Raw genomic sequence first — 15,041 nt, 5'->3', positions numbered from 1 at the left:
TGCGCGGAGGGGCACGCATGCGCAAGAGGACGAGCCCGCTGACAGATTGGCGGCGGCGGCGGCGGTGGCGGTGGCCCCAGCCCTGGCCCTGGACCGCGGGGAATGGGAATCCCAGGTCTCTGAGCGCCGCCCCCGCCTCCCTGCCCCCGACATGGCTCAGGAGAAGATGGAGCTAGACCTGGAGTTGCCTCCGGGTGCTGGCGGGAGCCCGGCGGAGGGCGGCGGCAGCGGCGCGGGCGGGGGCCTCCGGAGGTCTAACAGCGCCCCCCTGATCCACGGCCTCAGTGACACTTCGCCGGTGTTCCAGGCCGAGGCGCCGAGCGCCCGGCGGAACAGCACGACGTTCCCGAACCGCCACGGCCTGCTGCTGCCGGCCTCCCCGGTCCGCATGCACAGCAGCCGCTTGCACCAGATCAAGCAGGAGGAGGGCATGGACCTCATCAACCGAGAGACCGTCCACGAGCGCGAGGTGCAGAACGCCATGCAGATAAGCCACTCCTGGGAGGAAAGTTTCAGCCTGAGTGACAACGACGCGGAGAAGTCCGCCTCCCCGAAGCGCATCGATTTCATTCCGGTGTCACCAGCGCCGTCACCCACCCGGGGGATCGGGAAGCAGTGCTTTTCACCATCCTTGCAAAGTTTTGTGAGTAGCAATGGATTGCCTCCGAGCCCTATTCCCAGCCCAACGACTCGGTTTACTACCCGGAGAAGCCAGAGTCCCATCAATTGCATTAGACCAAGTGTTCTTGGACCACTGAAAAGAAAATGTGAAATGGAAACTGAGTATCAGCCAAAGAGATTTTTCCAGGGCATCACCAACATGCTTTCTTCTGACGTTGCACAGCTGTCAGATCCTGGCGTGTGCGTATCGTCTGATACCCTTGACGGAAACAGCAGCAGCGCCGGATCTTCTTGTAACTCACCAGCGAAAGTCAGCACTACCACCGACTCTCCTGTGTCGCCTGCCCAAGCGGCCTCTCCATTTATTCCAGTAGATGAACTTTCATCTAAGTGATTCACCCTCCCATCCCGAGACTCGTTGTTTTCTGTTTTTGTTTTTGTTTTTGTTTTTTTTTTGCAATGGAGAGAAAAATCAAGTTGGAGCAAGCACTGAACTTTGTCAATTAATTTGAGGCTATTTCCTATTCGACCCTTTCCTTTTTTTTTTTTTTTTTTTTTGGAATTTCCTGAGATGTTGTTACTCTAGAGAACTTTTATGTCAGGTTCCTGCGGGTGCCCTTGAATTCAGTGTAGTGATATTTTCAGACGTTTTCCAATAAGTGTGTTGAAGCATACGTCTTTATGCTGCTAATATGTTTAAATACATATGTTATCCCTTGATTTTTTAAAATAATCGAGAGCTCTATTTATTTATGGGATTATTAAGTTCTGATGCAAATATAAATGTTGAATTAATCAGTATAGTAAACTGATGTTTTAAAATTCCATATTTCATGCCCACACTAATTTTTGATGTTATTTTTCCAGTGGTCGCTAATTTCTATTTGATGGAGGATAACCTAGTTACTTACAGCGGTTTTTAAAAATATGTTAGTTATAACATAGTGATCCAGTGGTTGTCTATTTTACCCAGGAATCCTCGGATATTTAATTTTCTGGGTACACAAGTGGCTGCGAGGGGGGAATGATAAAAACAAAATATAAAAGTTTGCAACAAGTCTTTTTAAATTAACTATATAAAAGTAAACAAACGCATTTTCTAATGAAGTTTTAATAGTAATTCTAATAAGTCATGCCAATATAACTACAGAAAAGTTTAAAAATTTTTTCTAGACCAGAAAGTGCATTCTCTTGGGTATAATCCTGAAGGGACATGGGACAGTGCCTTGCAGTCTTAGCCCACTGTACATAGGCTGAGACCAGGTCCTTTGTACCACTGCAAACTTAAAAGTTTCTCAGATGTAGAGAATGTGGGAAGCCCTGTTGAACTTCACCAGAGCACCCAGGCAGATAAAAATCTCTCAATCATTGATATGCTTTAAAATATCCAATTGTGCCTCAGTGAAAATCCCTGCCAACAAGGAGCCAGAGCAACTTTTGGCTGCTTTTCTGCTCTGCCCATCTGTTACCTTCCTGGTTTTCCCTGGCTCAGGAAGGAAGCGGCTGTTTCCTTGCCAACAGGTCCTTCCTCTCCACCTCCCACCAAACTAGGGCATCATCGGTTAGACAGAGGTACAGTGTGACTTGGATTTCCGACAGTGAGCAACAACAGAACTGTGGAATTGTTGCAGGAACCTGTGTAGTTAAAGCCACAGCTGGATTTGACTGCCTTGGGGATGCCAGTTGATTAAGGGTCAGTGACTTGCAAGAGAAAAAAAAAAATCAGTGGAGAGTCACATAGGTAAATCGTTATTTAACTTAGATTTTGTTAAAGGTAGAATTGTGAAATGTTCTTTTCTTTGCCTTTTACAACTAAGACAAAATATGAAAATATTTAATAACAAATGTTTTTATATTATACCTTCCTATATCTTCCTTTACTAGATAGGTAGAAAGAATGGCAGACAAAAAAAGGGGAAGAAATAAAAGAGACCAAGACAAAAAGCTCCGGCTTTCTTTAAGTAACTGCCTACAGAGACTTTAACAATTATGTGGAATTTTTTTTTACAACTACGAGAATAAATGGAACTAGTCAACTTTTGAAAGTTGCCTTAAGAGTTCAATGAAACTATGTTGAGGGTAAGATTGTGTCCACAGGCTTAAAATTCTCTGTTCTGGGTAATAGTTCATGTGTGCCAGTCCTGACCTTGTTCCTCCAGTATGTCCAACTTCCTGTTGGGTACCTTGATCTGCTTCCAGACGTACTGTAACCTCAGCATCTCCAAAACAAAAGTTAGTATCTTTTCATCGAACCTGTTCTTGAGTTACCTAAATTGATGTGCTCGCTGATTTTCTAAACGAGAAACCATAGAAAGCGTTTTTGACTTTCCCCTTTTCCCTGTCACATCCAGCGTGATCACTCAGTTCTGTCTACTGAAGTGAACCTGAGACCTCTCCGCTACACTGCTTCTGTTGCCTCTGATTCAGCTTAGGTTCCAGCCTAAGTGATTTCCCACCTCTCCTCTGGCCTGGTCTTCACCCCACCTCTAAAGTGATCTTTCTGATATATAAACTTGATTTTCCCCCCTCCCGCTTGAAAACTCGATGTGCATCCTCATTTCCCACGGTGTAGGGAATGCTTTCTGTAACCTGGCATATAATACTGTCCTTCGTGAACCGGGCATATTGTAAAACAGCTTCACAGCTCTGCTCATCCTACCCCGACACACATCCTTCCTTCTTACTCTGCAAACACTAGACTACTTGATATTCTTTAAATATGCCATGTACTTTCATGTGTTGTGCCTTTGGATGGATTGTTCTTTTCCCCTAAAATGCCATTCCTGTCCTTTTCAGCCAGGCAAGTGCTTTGTTTCTTTTTTTATTGCATGTTAATTTAACTATGAAAGAATGTATACCTGCTGATTATAAAAGTATTTAAACAATGCAGATACCTATATAGTAAAAACTGCAAGTCTGCCTTTTACTATGTAAAATTCATCTTCCCTTCCTGTTGCTAATTTCTGTTAATTCAAGATATACTGTATAAGATGTTTTACCCCTCATTTTCATGTATATATGTATATAAATTCAGGAACCACCACGCCCTTGACATCTCTCTTCCTTTTCTTTCCTCCGAATCTTCTCCAAGTCTTAGTGATTTTCTCTTCCAGAATCTATTACTTTGTTTTCATCTCTGTTGCCACCCCAACCCAGGCTACCATTCATTTCCCTCCGAGACTTCTAGCGTAATTCCCATCTCTCCCTCTCACACTGTCTTTGGTAGGCTGTCCATTCATTCTCCATACAGCAGCTAAAGTAATCCTCTTAAAATTGCATATCTGATCTTCCATCGCCCAGCTTAAGGCTTTTCATTTGCTTCCTGTTATGTTTGTGGTATACCAAAATACTAATTCTGGCCCGGGAGGCCCTGGGGGATCTGACCCTTGCCCCTCCTTCTTGTTTTCTGTACCCCACCCTCACTGGCTTGCTTCCTTCTCATTAAATACATCATCTTCTCTCCCATATTAGATCCTCTTACCAGATCATTTTCTCTGAAGGTACAGGGAAACCTTCACATCCATAAGCTTATTTTTCTATATAGGTGGTAAATTTTAAATCAGATGAGGCTCTAAGAGTTTATGTAGACCATTTACATTGTCATATTATTGTTCATAAACTTAGTCTATTACTTTGTAGACTGTAAGGGCTTAGGTCACGTGAGAACTATCCTTCAAAAAACATTTGTAAGATATGAGTATTGATAAGCTATAAACTCTGCTGAAAGTCCCAGTGCACATATCAACATTTAGTTAAAGTACAGTCTGTTCTATATAACAAACCTCTGTGGTATATTTTCCTTTATTTTGTCTGTTATAAACACTATGAAAATGGAAAAAAAATAATGGTCACCAAATCTGCGACTGCTGGACGTCAGAACCTTTAAGTGTACTTAAAAGATTGATTGTAATCAAGAATAACCTGTATCAGGATGCCTTCCAGTAATTCAGGTTTATTAGGTTAGGTCAGCTGGTCATACACCTATAGAAGACACAACTCTTAAATATTTGGCAGTAAGATGGGGAAAGTGACCAGGCTTATGAGGGGAAACAGGACTAAGATTTTTTTTTTCTTACGGCCACATTTATAGAGGAGTACAAAAAGTTTGAAGATCCAAGAGAGAGGTGGAAGATGGGAATCATTGCCAGAACAACAAACCAAGGAAGGTGATGTAAACTACATTTCCAGGGTAGCATCAGCGTATAGAAGAGTCAAGGGACACCTGGGTGGCTCAGTGGTTGAGTGTCTGCCTTTGGCTCAGGTCATGGCCCGGGGTCCTGGGATCAAGTTCCACATCAGGCTCCCCAGTGGAGCCTGCTTCTCCCTCTGCCTCTCTCCACGTGTCTCTCATGAATAAATAAATCTTAAAGAGCCTGGGAAAGGAGGTCTGGAGGCATTTTATTTTTCTTTGAAAACAGAAAGAGTGAAAAGACCCAAACAAAGATATCAGTACATGTTAAATTGATTTGCTATTGCAGGAGTTGATGGGTGTGGAGGAAGGTATATATAAAGTGGAAAGGATTTGTTTCTGATTACTCTTATTTTTTCAATTATTGAGTAGTCTAGGATATTTGAGTGTGGACGGGAGTAGATTTAAAAGCTTGAGCAAAAGAAAGAGTTAATGTTGCCTTATGAAAATTGTAAAGCAGTGACTCAAGGTCAAAAGGCAGGTTTACTAGGCCACATTGGATGCGAGGTTGCAGTTGGATGACAGATACAAAAGAAGTGGTTTGGATTGACCTTGGTTTAAGAATTGGTCAAGCCAAGAACACCTGGGTGGCTCAGAGGTTGAGCATCTGGGTTCGGCTCAGGTCGTGATCCCAGGGTCCTGGAATCGAGTTCCACATTGGGCTCCCTGTGGGGAGCCTGCTTCTCCCTCTGCCTGTGTCTCTGCCTCTCTTTCTCTCTCTCTGTCTCTCATGAATAAATAAAGTTTTAAAAAAAAAGAATTGGTTAAGCACATCTAGGTTGAGTCCAGTGTATGGAGCAATTAAAGATTCTGCTAAAAATGTGGCTGAATTACTGGCCAAGGCCTTGAGGATGGTAACAAGTTAGCAGTGAGTGATGGACGAGGCCCCCTTTCTCAAGGCCTAAAAATCAGCCGTGACAAAGTATACAGAGAATTGGATCTCATGCAGAACTCCTGCTTCAGTTTTGCCCATATTTTTCATGGCTAATTTGATTTTGTTAGAGAATCAATCTTCAATCAGCAAGCCTTGAGTTCCGCTTATATGATTAAAAAAAAATTAGATTGCTCCCTGTAGCCAGCACAGTTCTTTATGCCTGCCCTAACTTGCCATCCATGTAAAAAATTGTCTTAAAAGTTGAAATGACCTTTCTATTAAAAAAAAAAAAAAAAAAGTTATATATAAAATACTTGTTATGTGTCAGGCACCGTTCTAGGTACTAAACAATTTCACTTACAATTTACTTACAAATCAATATCATCTGAGAGATAAATGCTATTGTCATTTTACAAATGAGGGAGTGGAGGCAGAGCGAGGTTAAATAAGTAATTTGCTCAAGTTTCTAAAAGTGGGTGGTAGGCAGAGTATTGTAGTAGTTAGGAGCACATGCTGTGGAGCCCAGCAGTGGAGAGGATTACGTGGGTCAGTATACGTAAAGTCCAGCAGTGCCAGGCAGTTTCCGCAGAAATGTCAGCTGTCATCACCTGGGAGGTTGTCATGATTGTCATCTAGTGGGGACTGGCTAAGGAAGCCTCTCTTGATCCCCCTTGGCTGATGGAAACTTGCGTTGACGCTCAGTGACAGTATGCTGTCTACCCTTCAGGGCAGCCTGTCCTTTTATGAGGTCAGTGTTTTCCACTTTGGAGGGTCTTTCTTTCAGCTGACATGTTCATCTGTAACTTCCATTGTTGAATTCAAGGCTGTCTCTCTGGAAAATGCAGAACAGGCCTTATCTCCCTCTCTCTCTTAGGTGATAACTCTTCCTTCACAGATTGGAAACACTGATCCTCTGTAATTACCTTCTCTTTGCTGCTGGCTTTGAGAAATCTGGAGCAGTTTTTTCACTGTTTTTCCCCTGCGAAATAGGACTATCATCCTTTATAGCCAAGATTTTTAAAAGATTTGATCCCTTCAAGACTGCTTGCCTTCCCCAGTGGGAAAGCAAAAGATGGCCTGATAACATGACCCATTGCCGGTAACAATAATTAGTAATAATTAGCACTAATATTTTTTGAGCACTAAATTGAACACCTAGACACTATTTCCAGTGCTTTGTACATATGAGTTTATTTAATTCTCAGGACAGTTTTGTGGGGTAGGTGCTGTGATTATTTCCATTTAACATGAGAAAACCAAGTACACTTTCTCAAGTCTCTATTCCTTTTTTTTTTTTTTTTTCTTTTTGAATTTAGGTCTTTTTGTTGTTTTCTTATGAACAGACTTTTTCCTTATTTGAAATAAAGTCTATTTTCCAGCCTACTCTTGCTGCCACTTATATGTTGAATCAAATGATATGTTTATTTAAAAGGATGATTTTAGACATATTAAAGGAAGCTCTCAGAAGAATTGTTTTCTTTAGTAGTAGGAAAAATTAAATTGGTATAGAAATAAATTGTGGTTTACATATTTTCAAACTGATTTGCTATTTGAAATAAATACCAAAATACAAATTTTAGACTATTTTCTTAAAAGTATATGTATATGATTTGTTATATTCCAGTTATACAGTATCCTTGATTGCCCTTAGATTGTCATTCCAAGGGAAACAAAAGCAAGACTATTTTGACTCCCCCCCCCAAAAAAAAGCCCTGTAAGTTTAAAATGTATCATATTTTTTCCTTTCTTTTTAATTGAAGTATAATTAATATAGAGTTAAAGTAGTTTCAGGTGTACAGTATGATTCAACAATTCTGTACATTACTCAGTGCTCATCAAGATAAGTGTACTTTTGGGGAGCCTGGGTGGTTCAGTTGGTTAAGCATCTGCCTTCAGCTCAGGTCATGATCCTAGGATCCTGCTCAGCAGGGAGCCTGCGTCTCCCTCTCCCTCTGTCTACTACTCTGCCTACTTGTGTGCTCTCTCTGTCAGATAAATAAAATCTTTAAAAAAAAAATAAGTGTACTCTTAATCCCTATCACCCAGTTCACTCATCACTCCACCCACCCCCTTCTGGCAACCACCAGTTCTCTGTATTTAAGAGCTTTTTTTTTTTTTTTTTTTCTGTTTCTTTGTGTGTTTTGTTTCTTAAATTCCACATATGAGTGAAATCATGTGGTATTTTTCTCTGACTTGTTTTACTTAGTATTATACCCTCATCCATGTCATTGCAGATGCAAGATCTCATTCTTTTTTGCGGCTGAGTACTATTCCATTATACATACCATGTCTTCTTTATCCATTCTTCTATTGATGGATATTTGGGTTGTTTCCGTATCTGGTTTTTGTAAACAATACTGCAATAAACAGCGGTGCATATATCCTTTCAAATTAGTGTTTTTGTTTTCTTTGGGTAAATACCCAGTGGTGGAATTACTGGGTTATAATTCTAATTGTAAATTTTTGAGGAGCCTCCATACTGCTTTCCACAGTGATTGTACCAATTTACATTCCCACCAAGATTACATGAGGGTTCCTTTTTCTCCACATCTTCGCCAACATTATTTCTTGCCTTTTTGATTCTAACCACTCTGACAGGTGTTAAGGTGATGCCTCATTGTGATTTTGGTTTCCATTATTCTGGTGATGTTGAACATCTTTTCATGTGTCTATTGTCCATTTGTATGTCTGCTTTGGGAAAATGTCTATTCAGGTCCTTGCCTATTTTAAAATCAGATTATATGTTATTTTGATGTTGAGCTGTGTAAATTCTTTATATATTTTGGATATTAACCCCTTCTCAGATACATCATTTGCAAACCGAAAAAGACCATAGACAGTAATCTGTTCAACATCAGCGGTAGAAACAATTTTCTCTGTCTCCTCAGGCACGGGAAACAAAAACAAAAATTAAGCTATCAGGACTATACCAAAATAAAAAGCTTTTGCACCCAGAAGGAGACTATCAACCGACAAGGCAACCTATACTGAATGGGAGAAAATGTATCTTTTTTTTAGAGCGAAAGTAACAGCAGGATTTAAAGAAGGATCCAAACCCTTTTATTGCCTAATAACAAGCTTGTCTTCTTTTTCTACAAGAACTCTCCCCAGAGGGCAGAGATTTAAATTCAGAACAATTGAGCAATCTCTGAGAAACTTTATTATTTTTTAACTTTACCTCCTAGGAAATGACTTCACTGTTGAATGAAAGGACCAAAAGAGGAAAACTTTGCTTTGAGTACATTTTAGAATTTGTGCTTAGACTTCAAGTTTCATGGTGTCATGTTCCTACGTTAGACATTTTGAAACAAACCCATCAAAAGGTGCAATTTGTTCCAAAGGGTTAGTTATCATTTTCAAAGTTCAGCAGGTATTTAAAAATCACTTCAAAGGTGACTTTTAGTTGTGTAGCTTGTGAAAATGATTTTATAACAGAGAGAGGTTAGAGATAACATCAAATACTCAAGTGTCATGCACATGCAATCTGAGGTACACAAACGTACACACATTCACGTGCGCACACGCCTGACCTACTTTATGAGCCTTGATCTGTGTACTTGGAGTCATAATTGAGCTTTCTTCCCATTCTAGATTTCCCCTCCTTTTCTCCTGATTCCAAGTGCTACCCTAAAAGAGAAATGGGTATGTGTCTAGGATCTCTTTGTGCCTGAAAGCTACTTCTCTTTTTTGAACTTCTAGAATAAGTATGTAGGGAGATGTGAAAATCAGTAACAGGTTCTAAGGCAGTATGACTGCAACTGGAAAACAAAGCCTGTTGCTTTTATTGTCCCATGGAAGTTCAGTTCTGTATCCATGCCAGGGGTAGTTCTGGTTTTTTTCCAATTGCCTACAGTGGTCTTCCGAGCCAAACTAACATCTAGGGCTTGGCTAGCAAGGCATGTTGTGAAAGAAGACAATTGAGAAAGATCTTTTGTCCCCTTGGAAAGTCAAGTGGTTGGTTGAAGTAACCATTCCTGTGATTCAGGCAGTCCCTCCCCCTTAATTGAAAGAGAAAGAACAATTTTACTCTTGCAATGCCAGGAGGATTACCGGAGCTCTGGAGAGACCGGTAGCTAGTGAGTGTTGGTATCTTCTGAAAGGAAAAATATGAGATGTTGAGGAGGGAATGGCAAGTGAGAAATTGGGTATTTCTTTTGGTGTGGGAGACTTCTCTTGGACTCTTGGTAGCTCCTTGTTGACTAAACCGTGACGTTGATGCTCATTTCTTCGTGGACCTTTGTGTACTCTTTCTTCCAGTTCTTTTGGGACTTGGAGTTAAATCAAGATATGTTTATGAATTTCTTTGAGCATCTTTCTTTTAATGTTCTCTTCTTTTGAGTCTTCTGAAAAGATAGTAAATGATAATAATTATCCTTGTCAGGTTACTTGGGGTCAAGCATTAGAAGTCTTGGAGTTCTTTACCGTACCAATTTATGCTAAGTTTCTAACTCTGAATTAAAATTCTAAACCTATTTGTAGGGTCTTTGTTAGGGCTCCATTTTACCACACTACTTCCTACCAGATTTTTCCCCCTCCACATGTCCTGGGAATTCTAGGACTCTAATGAGCTACCTGAGGTTCCTCAGGGCTTCATGCTCCCATATGCTGTGTTTTGATAAGCTGTGTCCTCTACTGAGAATGGCTCTTCACCTCTCCTTTTTCTACAGTCTCTAACAGCCTTCTTTCATTAACTCCTTCAAAACTTAACCCAAGAGGTACATGTTCTGGAAAGCCTTTCTTGATGGCCCCTGCCTCTCCAACCCTAGCCAGTTAGATGACTTTCCTCTGATCCTGTTAAAACCCAGTGCTTCCTTCTATTAAGTGTGTTACCAGCTGATATTTGTATGGTTTCTTGTCTCTTTGCCATGTGCTTAAGCAAAGGCTCAGCCTTTTACTCCTGCCCCTAATATCTGTGCAGAGCACATTCTAATTGCTAGAGTTTACATGGAATAGATGAGTAATGGATAAATGGGTGAAAAATTGGCACAGGCTATTTTTAAGAGAAAGGAATCCAGTCATGTGACTGAGTGTGCAAAGAGACTAGAAATTCACTTTTTGAGCAATTTTGACTTGAGCATCTATTATATGCACTTCATACTGGCTAGTCTCTTAAGGCACATCAGTAGACAAAGACTCACGCCCTTGTAGAGCACACGTTGTGCTTACATTCTAACAGAGTACTGGGAAGGATGACCACATATATAATAAATAATTACATAACATGTAGAGTGAGGGGAAATGAGGAGGTCAGAGTGGCTGGAGCAGAATTACTGAAGGGTAAGGTAGTCAGAGGGGCTGAGAGAGGTGGGCAGAGGAGGGATTGTTGCAAGTGTAGATATCATAGGGTCTTGTGTACCATGGAAGGATATTGGCTTTGATTATGAGAGATGGAGAGCCATTGCAATGCTTTGAGCCTAGAAGTGGCGTATCATTATAAGTTTTAAAAGGAACACTCTTGAGGCACCTGAGTGGCTCATTTGGTTGAGTGTCTGCCTTCAGCTCAGGTCATGATCCCAGGATCCTGAGATCAGGTCCTGTGTTGGGCTCCCTCCTCAGTGGGGAGCCTGCTTCTCCCTCTGTTCCTCCTTCTCTCTCTCCATCTCAAATAAATAAATAAATAAATAAATAAATAAATAAAGTCTTAATAAATAGATGGGAGGGATGGATGGTTGATTGGATGGTTGGACCACTTTTTCAAAGATGATAGTAGATTTTAAAGGGCAGGTATAGAAGCAAGGGGGCCACCACCTGCAATCCAAGTAAGAGATGGTGGTGGTTTGGGTGCAAGTGGTAGTAGTGGAGGTGGAAAGAAGTGGTTATATTCTATATTTTGAAGGTAGAGCCAACAGATTTAAGATGGCCATGATAGAGAGAAATGGATAATTGCAAGGTCTGGGGATCTGAGCAACTGGCACAGTGGAGCCACCATCACCCGAGATGCAGAAATTTATGAGTGTGGTCAGATTTTTGTTTTTGGCTTGTGGAGTTAGGGGCACTAGTAGCTCAGTTTTAGATGTTTAAGTAAACGATCCTAATTAGACATTCAAGTGGAGATGTCAAGTGAGCAGTTAGTTATGAGTCTGGAGTTCAGGAGAGGGGCTGGACTGGAAATACATTCTTGAGAATCATCTACCAATAACTGGATGGTTTGTAGAATCAGGAGAACACTTGAAATCACTAAGGGTCACATGAATGAGTGTCAAGAATAGGATAAGAACTGAACCGTGGGGCACTCTGTCACAGTAAGAGGACACCGAGAGGGGGCAGCCAACGAGGTAGGAAAACCAAGAGAATATGGTGGCCCAGAGACTGTGTGGAAGGAGACGGAGTGACCAGGTGTGTCAGTCGCACCTGATCTGACTAGTAAAATGAGGACAGATCACTGAGCGCTGACTTAGTAACACAGGTGTTACAGGCCACCTTGGTGAGAGTCCTTGTTGTGGAGCGCTGGGCTGGAAACCCTATCAGAGTGGCACAGGCCCCCGAGTGGAGTCCACCCCCTGGCTGAGGAAAGTGAGTTATTTCAGATCATTGAGAATACAGAAGAACCCAGGTAGGGTCATCGTCCCTACTGATCAATTGTTTATAAGCATTTCCCAAGAAACATCTTTTTACATATATGTGATTATAGTCTGGGCAAGAAAAACAGGACAAAATAAAATGTTCTTTCCTTTTTGATTTTTTGTTTGTTTGCATTATTGTGAGGGGAAAAATCTATAAGTAAATGTTTTTACTCCAAACGTGAGTAAACTATAAAAGCTAAAGGCTTACTGATTCACTTCTTCATGAATTCGTCTGATTCATTTTATTCCCTTGTCATCTATTTTTGATGGCTTTTTTCCACTTATAAATTGAAATTTAGTTCCACACCCGTGACACAATTACTTCTGTACATTTGGCCCAGTTTCTTAACCCAGAGACATTTTCCTCTTCAGTGAGTGCTGTGAATTTTTTTTTAAGTAGTTCATTGTCCTCTTAGAGTTTTATTTAGGGACCGATTATTTTTTTCGTATTCCTTTTCAAAATTATTGTCGAACGGTGGGAGAGGAGGGCACCAGTAATGATAAGGAAGAAGGAATGCCTTCTTTGCGTTGAATTGCTCAAATTTCATTCTAATTATAAAATATTGTCAAGCTCATTCTTGTGGGTTGGGCAGCCTGTCCCAATCCTTTCTAGAAGAGGACTCGGACATCTAAGCCAGATCTGTACCCAGGAGAGAACGTTGCCTGCTCTGGGATCCGCTCTCTCCTGATACTGCATTTCTGTCTTCCAAGACTCCAATCAAGTCCTGCTCATTCCATGGAGCCTCCTCTGCTTCTCCTGGCTCTAGGTAGTGTGGGTTTCCTCTGCATCACTGTACTGCCTACTGCCTTTAGCCCTTATTTTGTTGTTGATGGTGTGTGTTTAGGGGTGGGCTGGGGAGGTAGTGTTACCATAATGGTTAAAAAGCACAGCCTCCACAGACTGGTAAAAACTGCATTTCAGACCTAGCCTTTCCACTTCCCAGTTCTGTGATTTTAGGCCAATGTCTTAATCTTTGAGTGTCTTGGCCTTTTCACTTGTTAAATGGGTATAACTCCTACCTCAAAAGTAGTAAAAATTAGAGGGGACAAGGCATGCAAAATTACTGACCAGGAAACTGGTGACCTAAATAAACGGGAATCTGAAAAATATGTGTAATATATGAACTAAGCACCTGTCTCTATGGCACATTTCCTGGAAGAAGGGGATACTGACTTATGTAGCTTTCCTAATACCAATTTTTAACTATGGAAAACTCAGTGTTTATTACGATAGTTGGTGTTTGGGAAATGGTGGTTGGGGTAGGGGGATGCATGCTCATGGAAATATGTTCTGCATGTCATAGTGTATTTCGTTGCTGCCCATCAGTGGGTGCGTTAGGTTTTAGGAAACCTTCTAGACTCAGACTCTTACAGTGCACAGTCTACGGAAGAGATGTTACAAATTTTATGGTATAGGAAGTCAGTAAGTTTTCCTTTTAGTTTTCCTAACACTCATGAAAATTGCTGAGTTTCTTCCTCTTCTTGACATTTCACAGCCCAGAATACAGAAAGCTGCTTTGATTTTCACACAGTCTATCAAATTCTGTATAGTTAGGAGAGGAGCTTAGATGACTTTTACTTTTAAGTAAACTTTCATAAGCCAGGTATTTTAATAATGTGAAAAAAGATGAGAGGAAATAGCCAAATGGGCTAAAATACACACACACACACACACACACACTCTCTCTCTCTCTCTCTCTCTCTCTTTCTGGTGATAAAGCAGAGAAACTTTAGAAAATTCTAACAAGCAAAAAAAGTACACTGAGATGCCACTGTTTATACTCCCATGTATATCATCCTGGGCTTTGTCTGTGATAGAATTTGTGTATATAACTTTCATCCCAAAATGGCACTATACTGTAGAGTCAGCTCCATAAACTACTGTTTTTCATGTAATATACAGTGAATATTTTAAATATACTTCTGCATCATTTTACCCTCTGTGGCTGTACTGTGTTATAGTTAACCAACTATTTTTGGCTCTTTAGAACGTTTCCAGTTTCTTCTCAGTTAAGTGTTTTGATGTATGTCAGAACAACTTTTGAAATTCAAAGACCCCCCCCCCCAGAGTTTTCTTGGACATGCCAATATTAAATAGCAGATATGTTCATTTCAATTAAATTTTGTCCACTTTTAAAACATTCTTTTCCAAGTCCATTTTGAGTGATTTATTTAGTGGTAATATTTGGAGCCCCTTTGTGTGACTGGGGGAAAAAAAGTATAGTTCCCTGGAAATACTGTGTTTTTCAGATTTTTTTTTTATAAATCTGCAACAGCCTTTTCCTCATTCAATCCAAACTAGAGAGTTATGAAATGTCACCAGGAAAATGTTGCCCTGAGGTTTTTATCTCCTAAAGTAGAATGATCTTTAATTGAGAGTTAGTAGGGTCACCAGTAGGTAGGTTGTTACAGTTTGCTATTTCAGTGGAAGAAAGACTGAAACGTGAGGGATGGAGGGCAGGTGATGAAGGAGGAGACCAGTTAAATAGATATCTGCCCCACAGACTTAAGATCACCACTGTTTCCATCTTTCATACCTCTAGCAACTTGAGATCCCAATTTTCCAAGTTATTCGTGATAGCAAATATTACCTCCAGCTGCCCATTGAAAGTCTCAGAAATCTTGACATTAAAACTAGCATAGTTCTGTTTCATGCACCAAGAGATGACAAAAATCTTTATTACATCATGTTTGTCAGTATTAGGATTATAAAATATGGTCACCAAACTTCTAAGTCTTAGGAAAAGGAATAATAGAGATGACTTGATCGTTCATTTTGCAATAAATGTCTGAC

General features: G+C 40.6%; 2 protein-coding genes across 5 annotated transcripts in view; both read left to right on the top strand.

Moving 5' to 3' along the window:
• The window catches only part of PIP5K1B (phosphatidylinositol-4-phosphate 5-kinase type 1 beta), a 300,319-nt gene that overhangs the window by 77,961 nt on the left and 207,317 nt on the right, over window positions 1–15,041 (top strand). The gene's annotated exons all lie outside the window — the stretch shown is intronic.
• Window positions 11–8,075, top strand: PABIR1 (PP2A Aalpha (PPP2R1A) and B55A (PPP2R2A) interacting phosphatase regulator 1). Its single transcript, XM_077907974.1, has one exon. It carries the CDS (start codon window positions 152–154, stop codon window positions 1,013–1,015), a length of 864 nt encoding a protein of 287 aa, XP_077764100.1. The 5' UTR covers window positions 11–151; the 3' UTR covers window positions 1,016–8,075.

The sequence above is a fragment of the Canis aureus genome, chromosome 1 (assembly GCF_053574225.1).
Source record: "Canis aureus isolate CA01 chromosome 1, VMU_Caureus_v.1.0, whole genome shotgun sequence".
NCBI lineage: Eukaryota > Metazoa > Chordata > Mammalia > Carnivora > Canidae > Canis > Canis aureus.
This window is presented reverse-complemented; position numbering and strand designations above follow the sequence as displayed.

What these genes read in the sequence shown, in the direction of transcription:
- PABIR1 (XM_077907974.1), top strand. Translation starts at nt 152, where the DNA reads ATGGCTCAGGAGAAGATGGAGCTAGACCTGGAGTTGCCTCCGGGTGCT.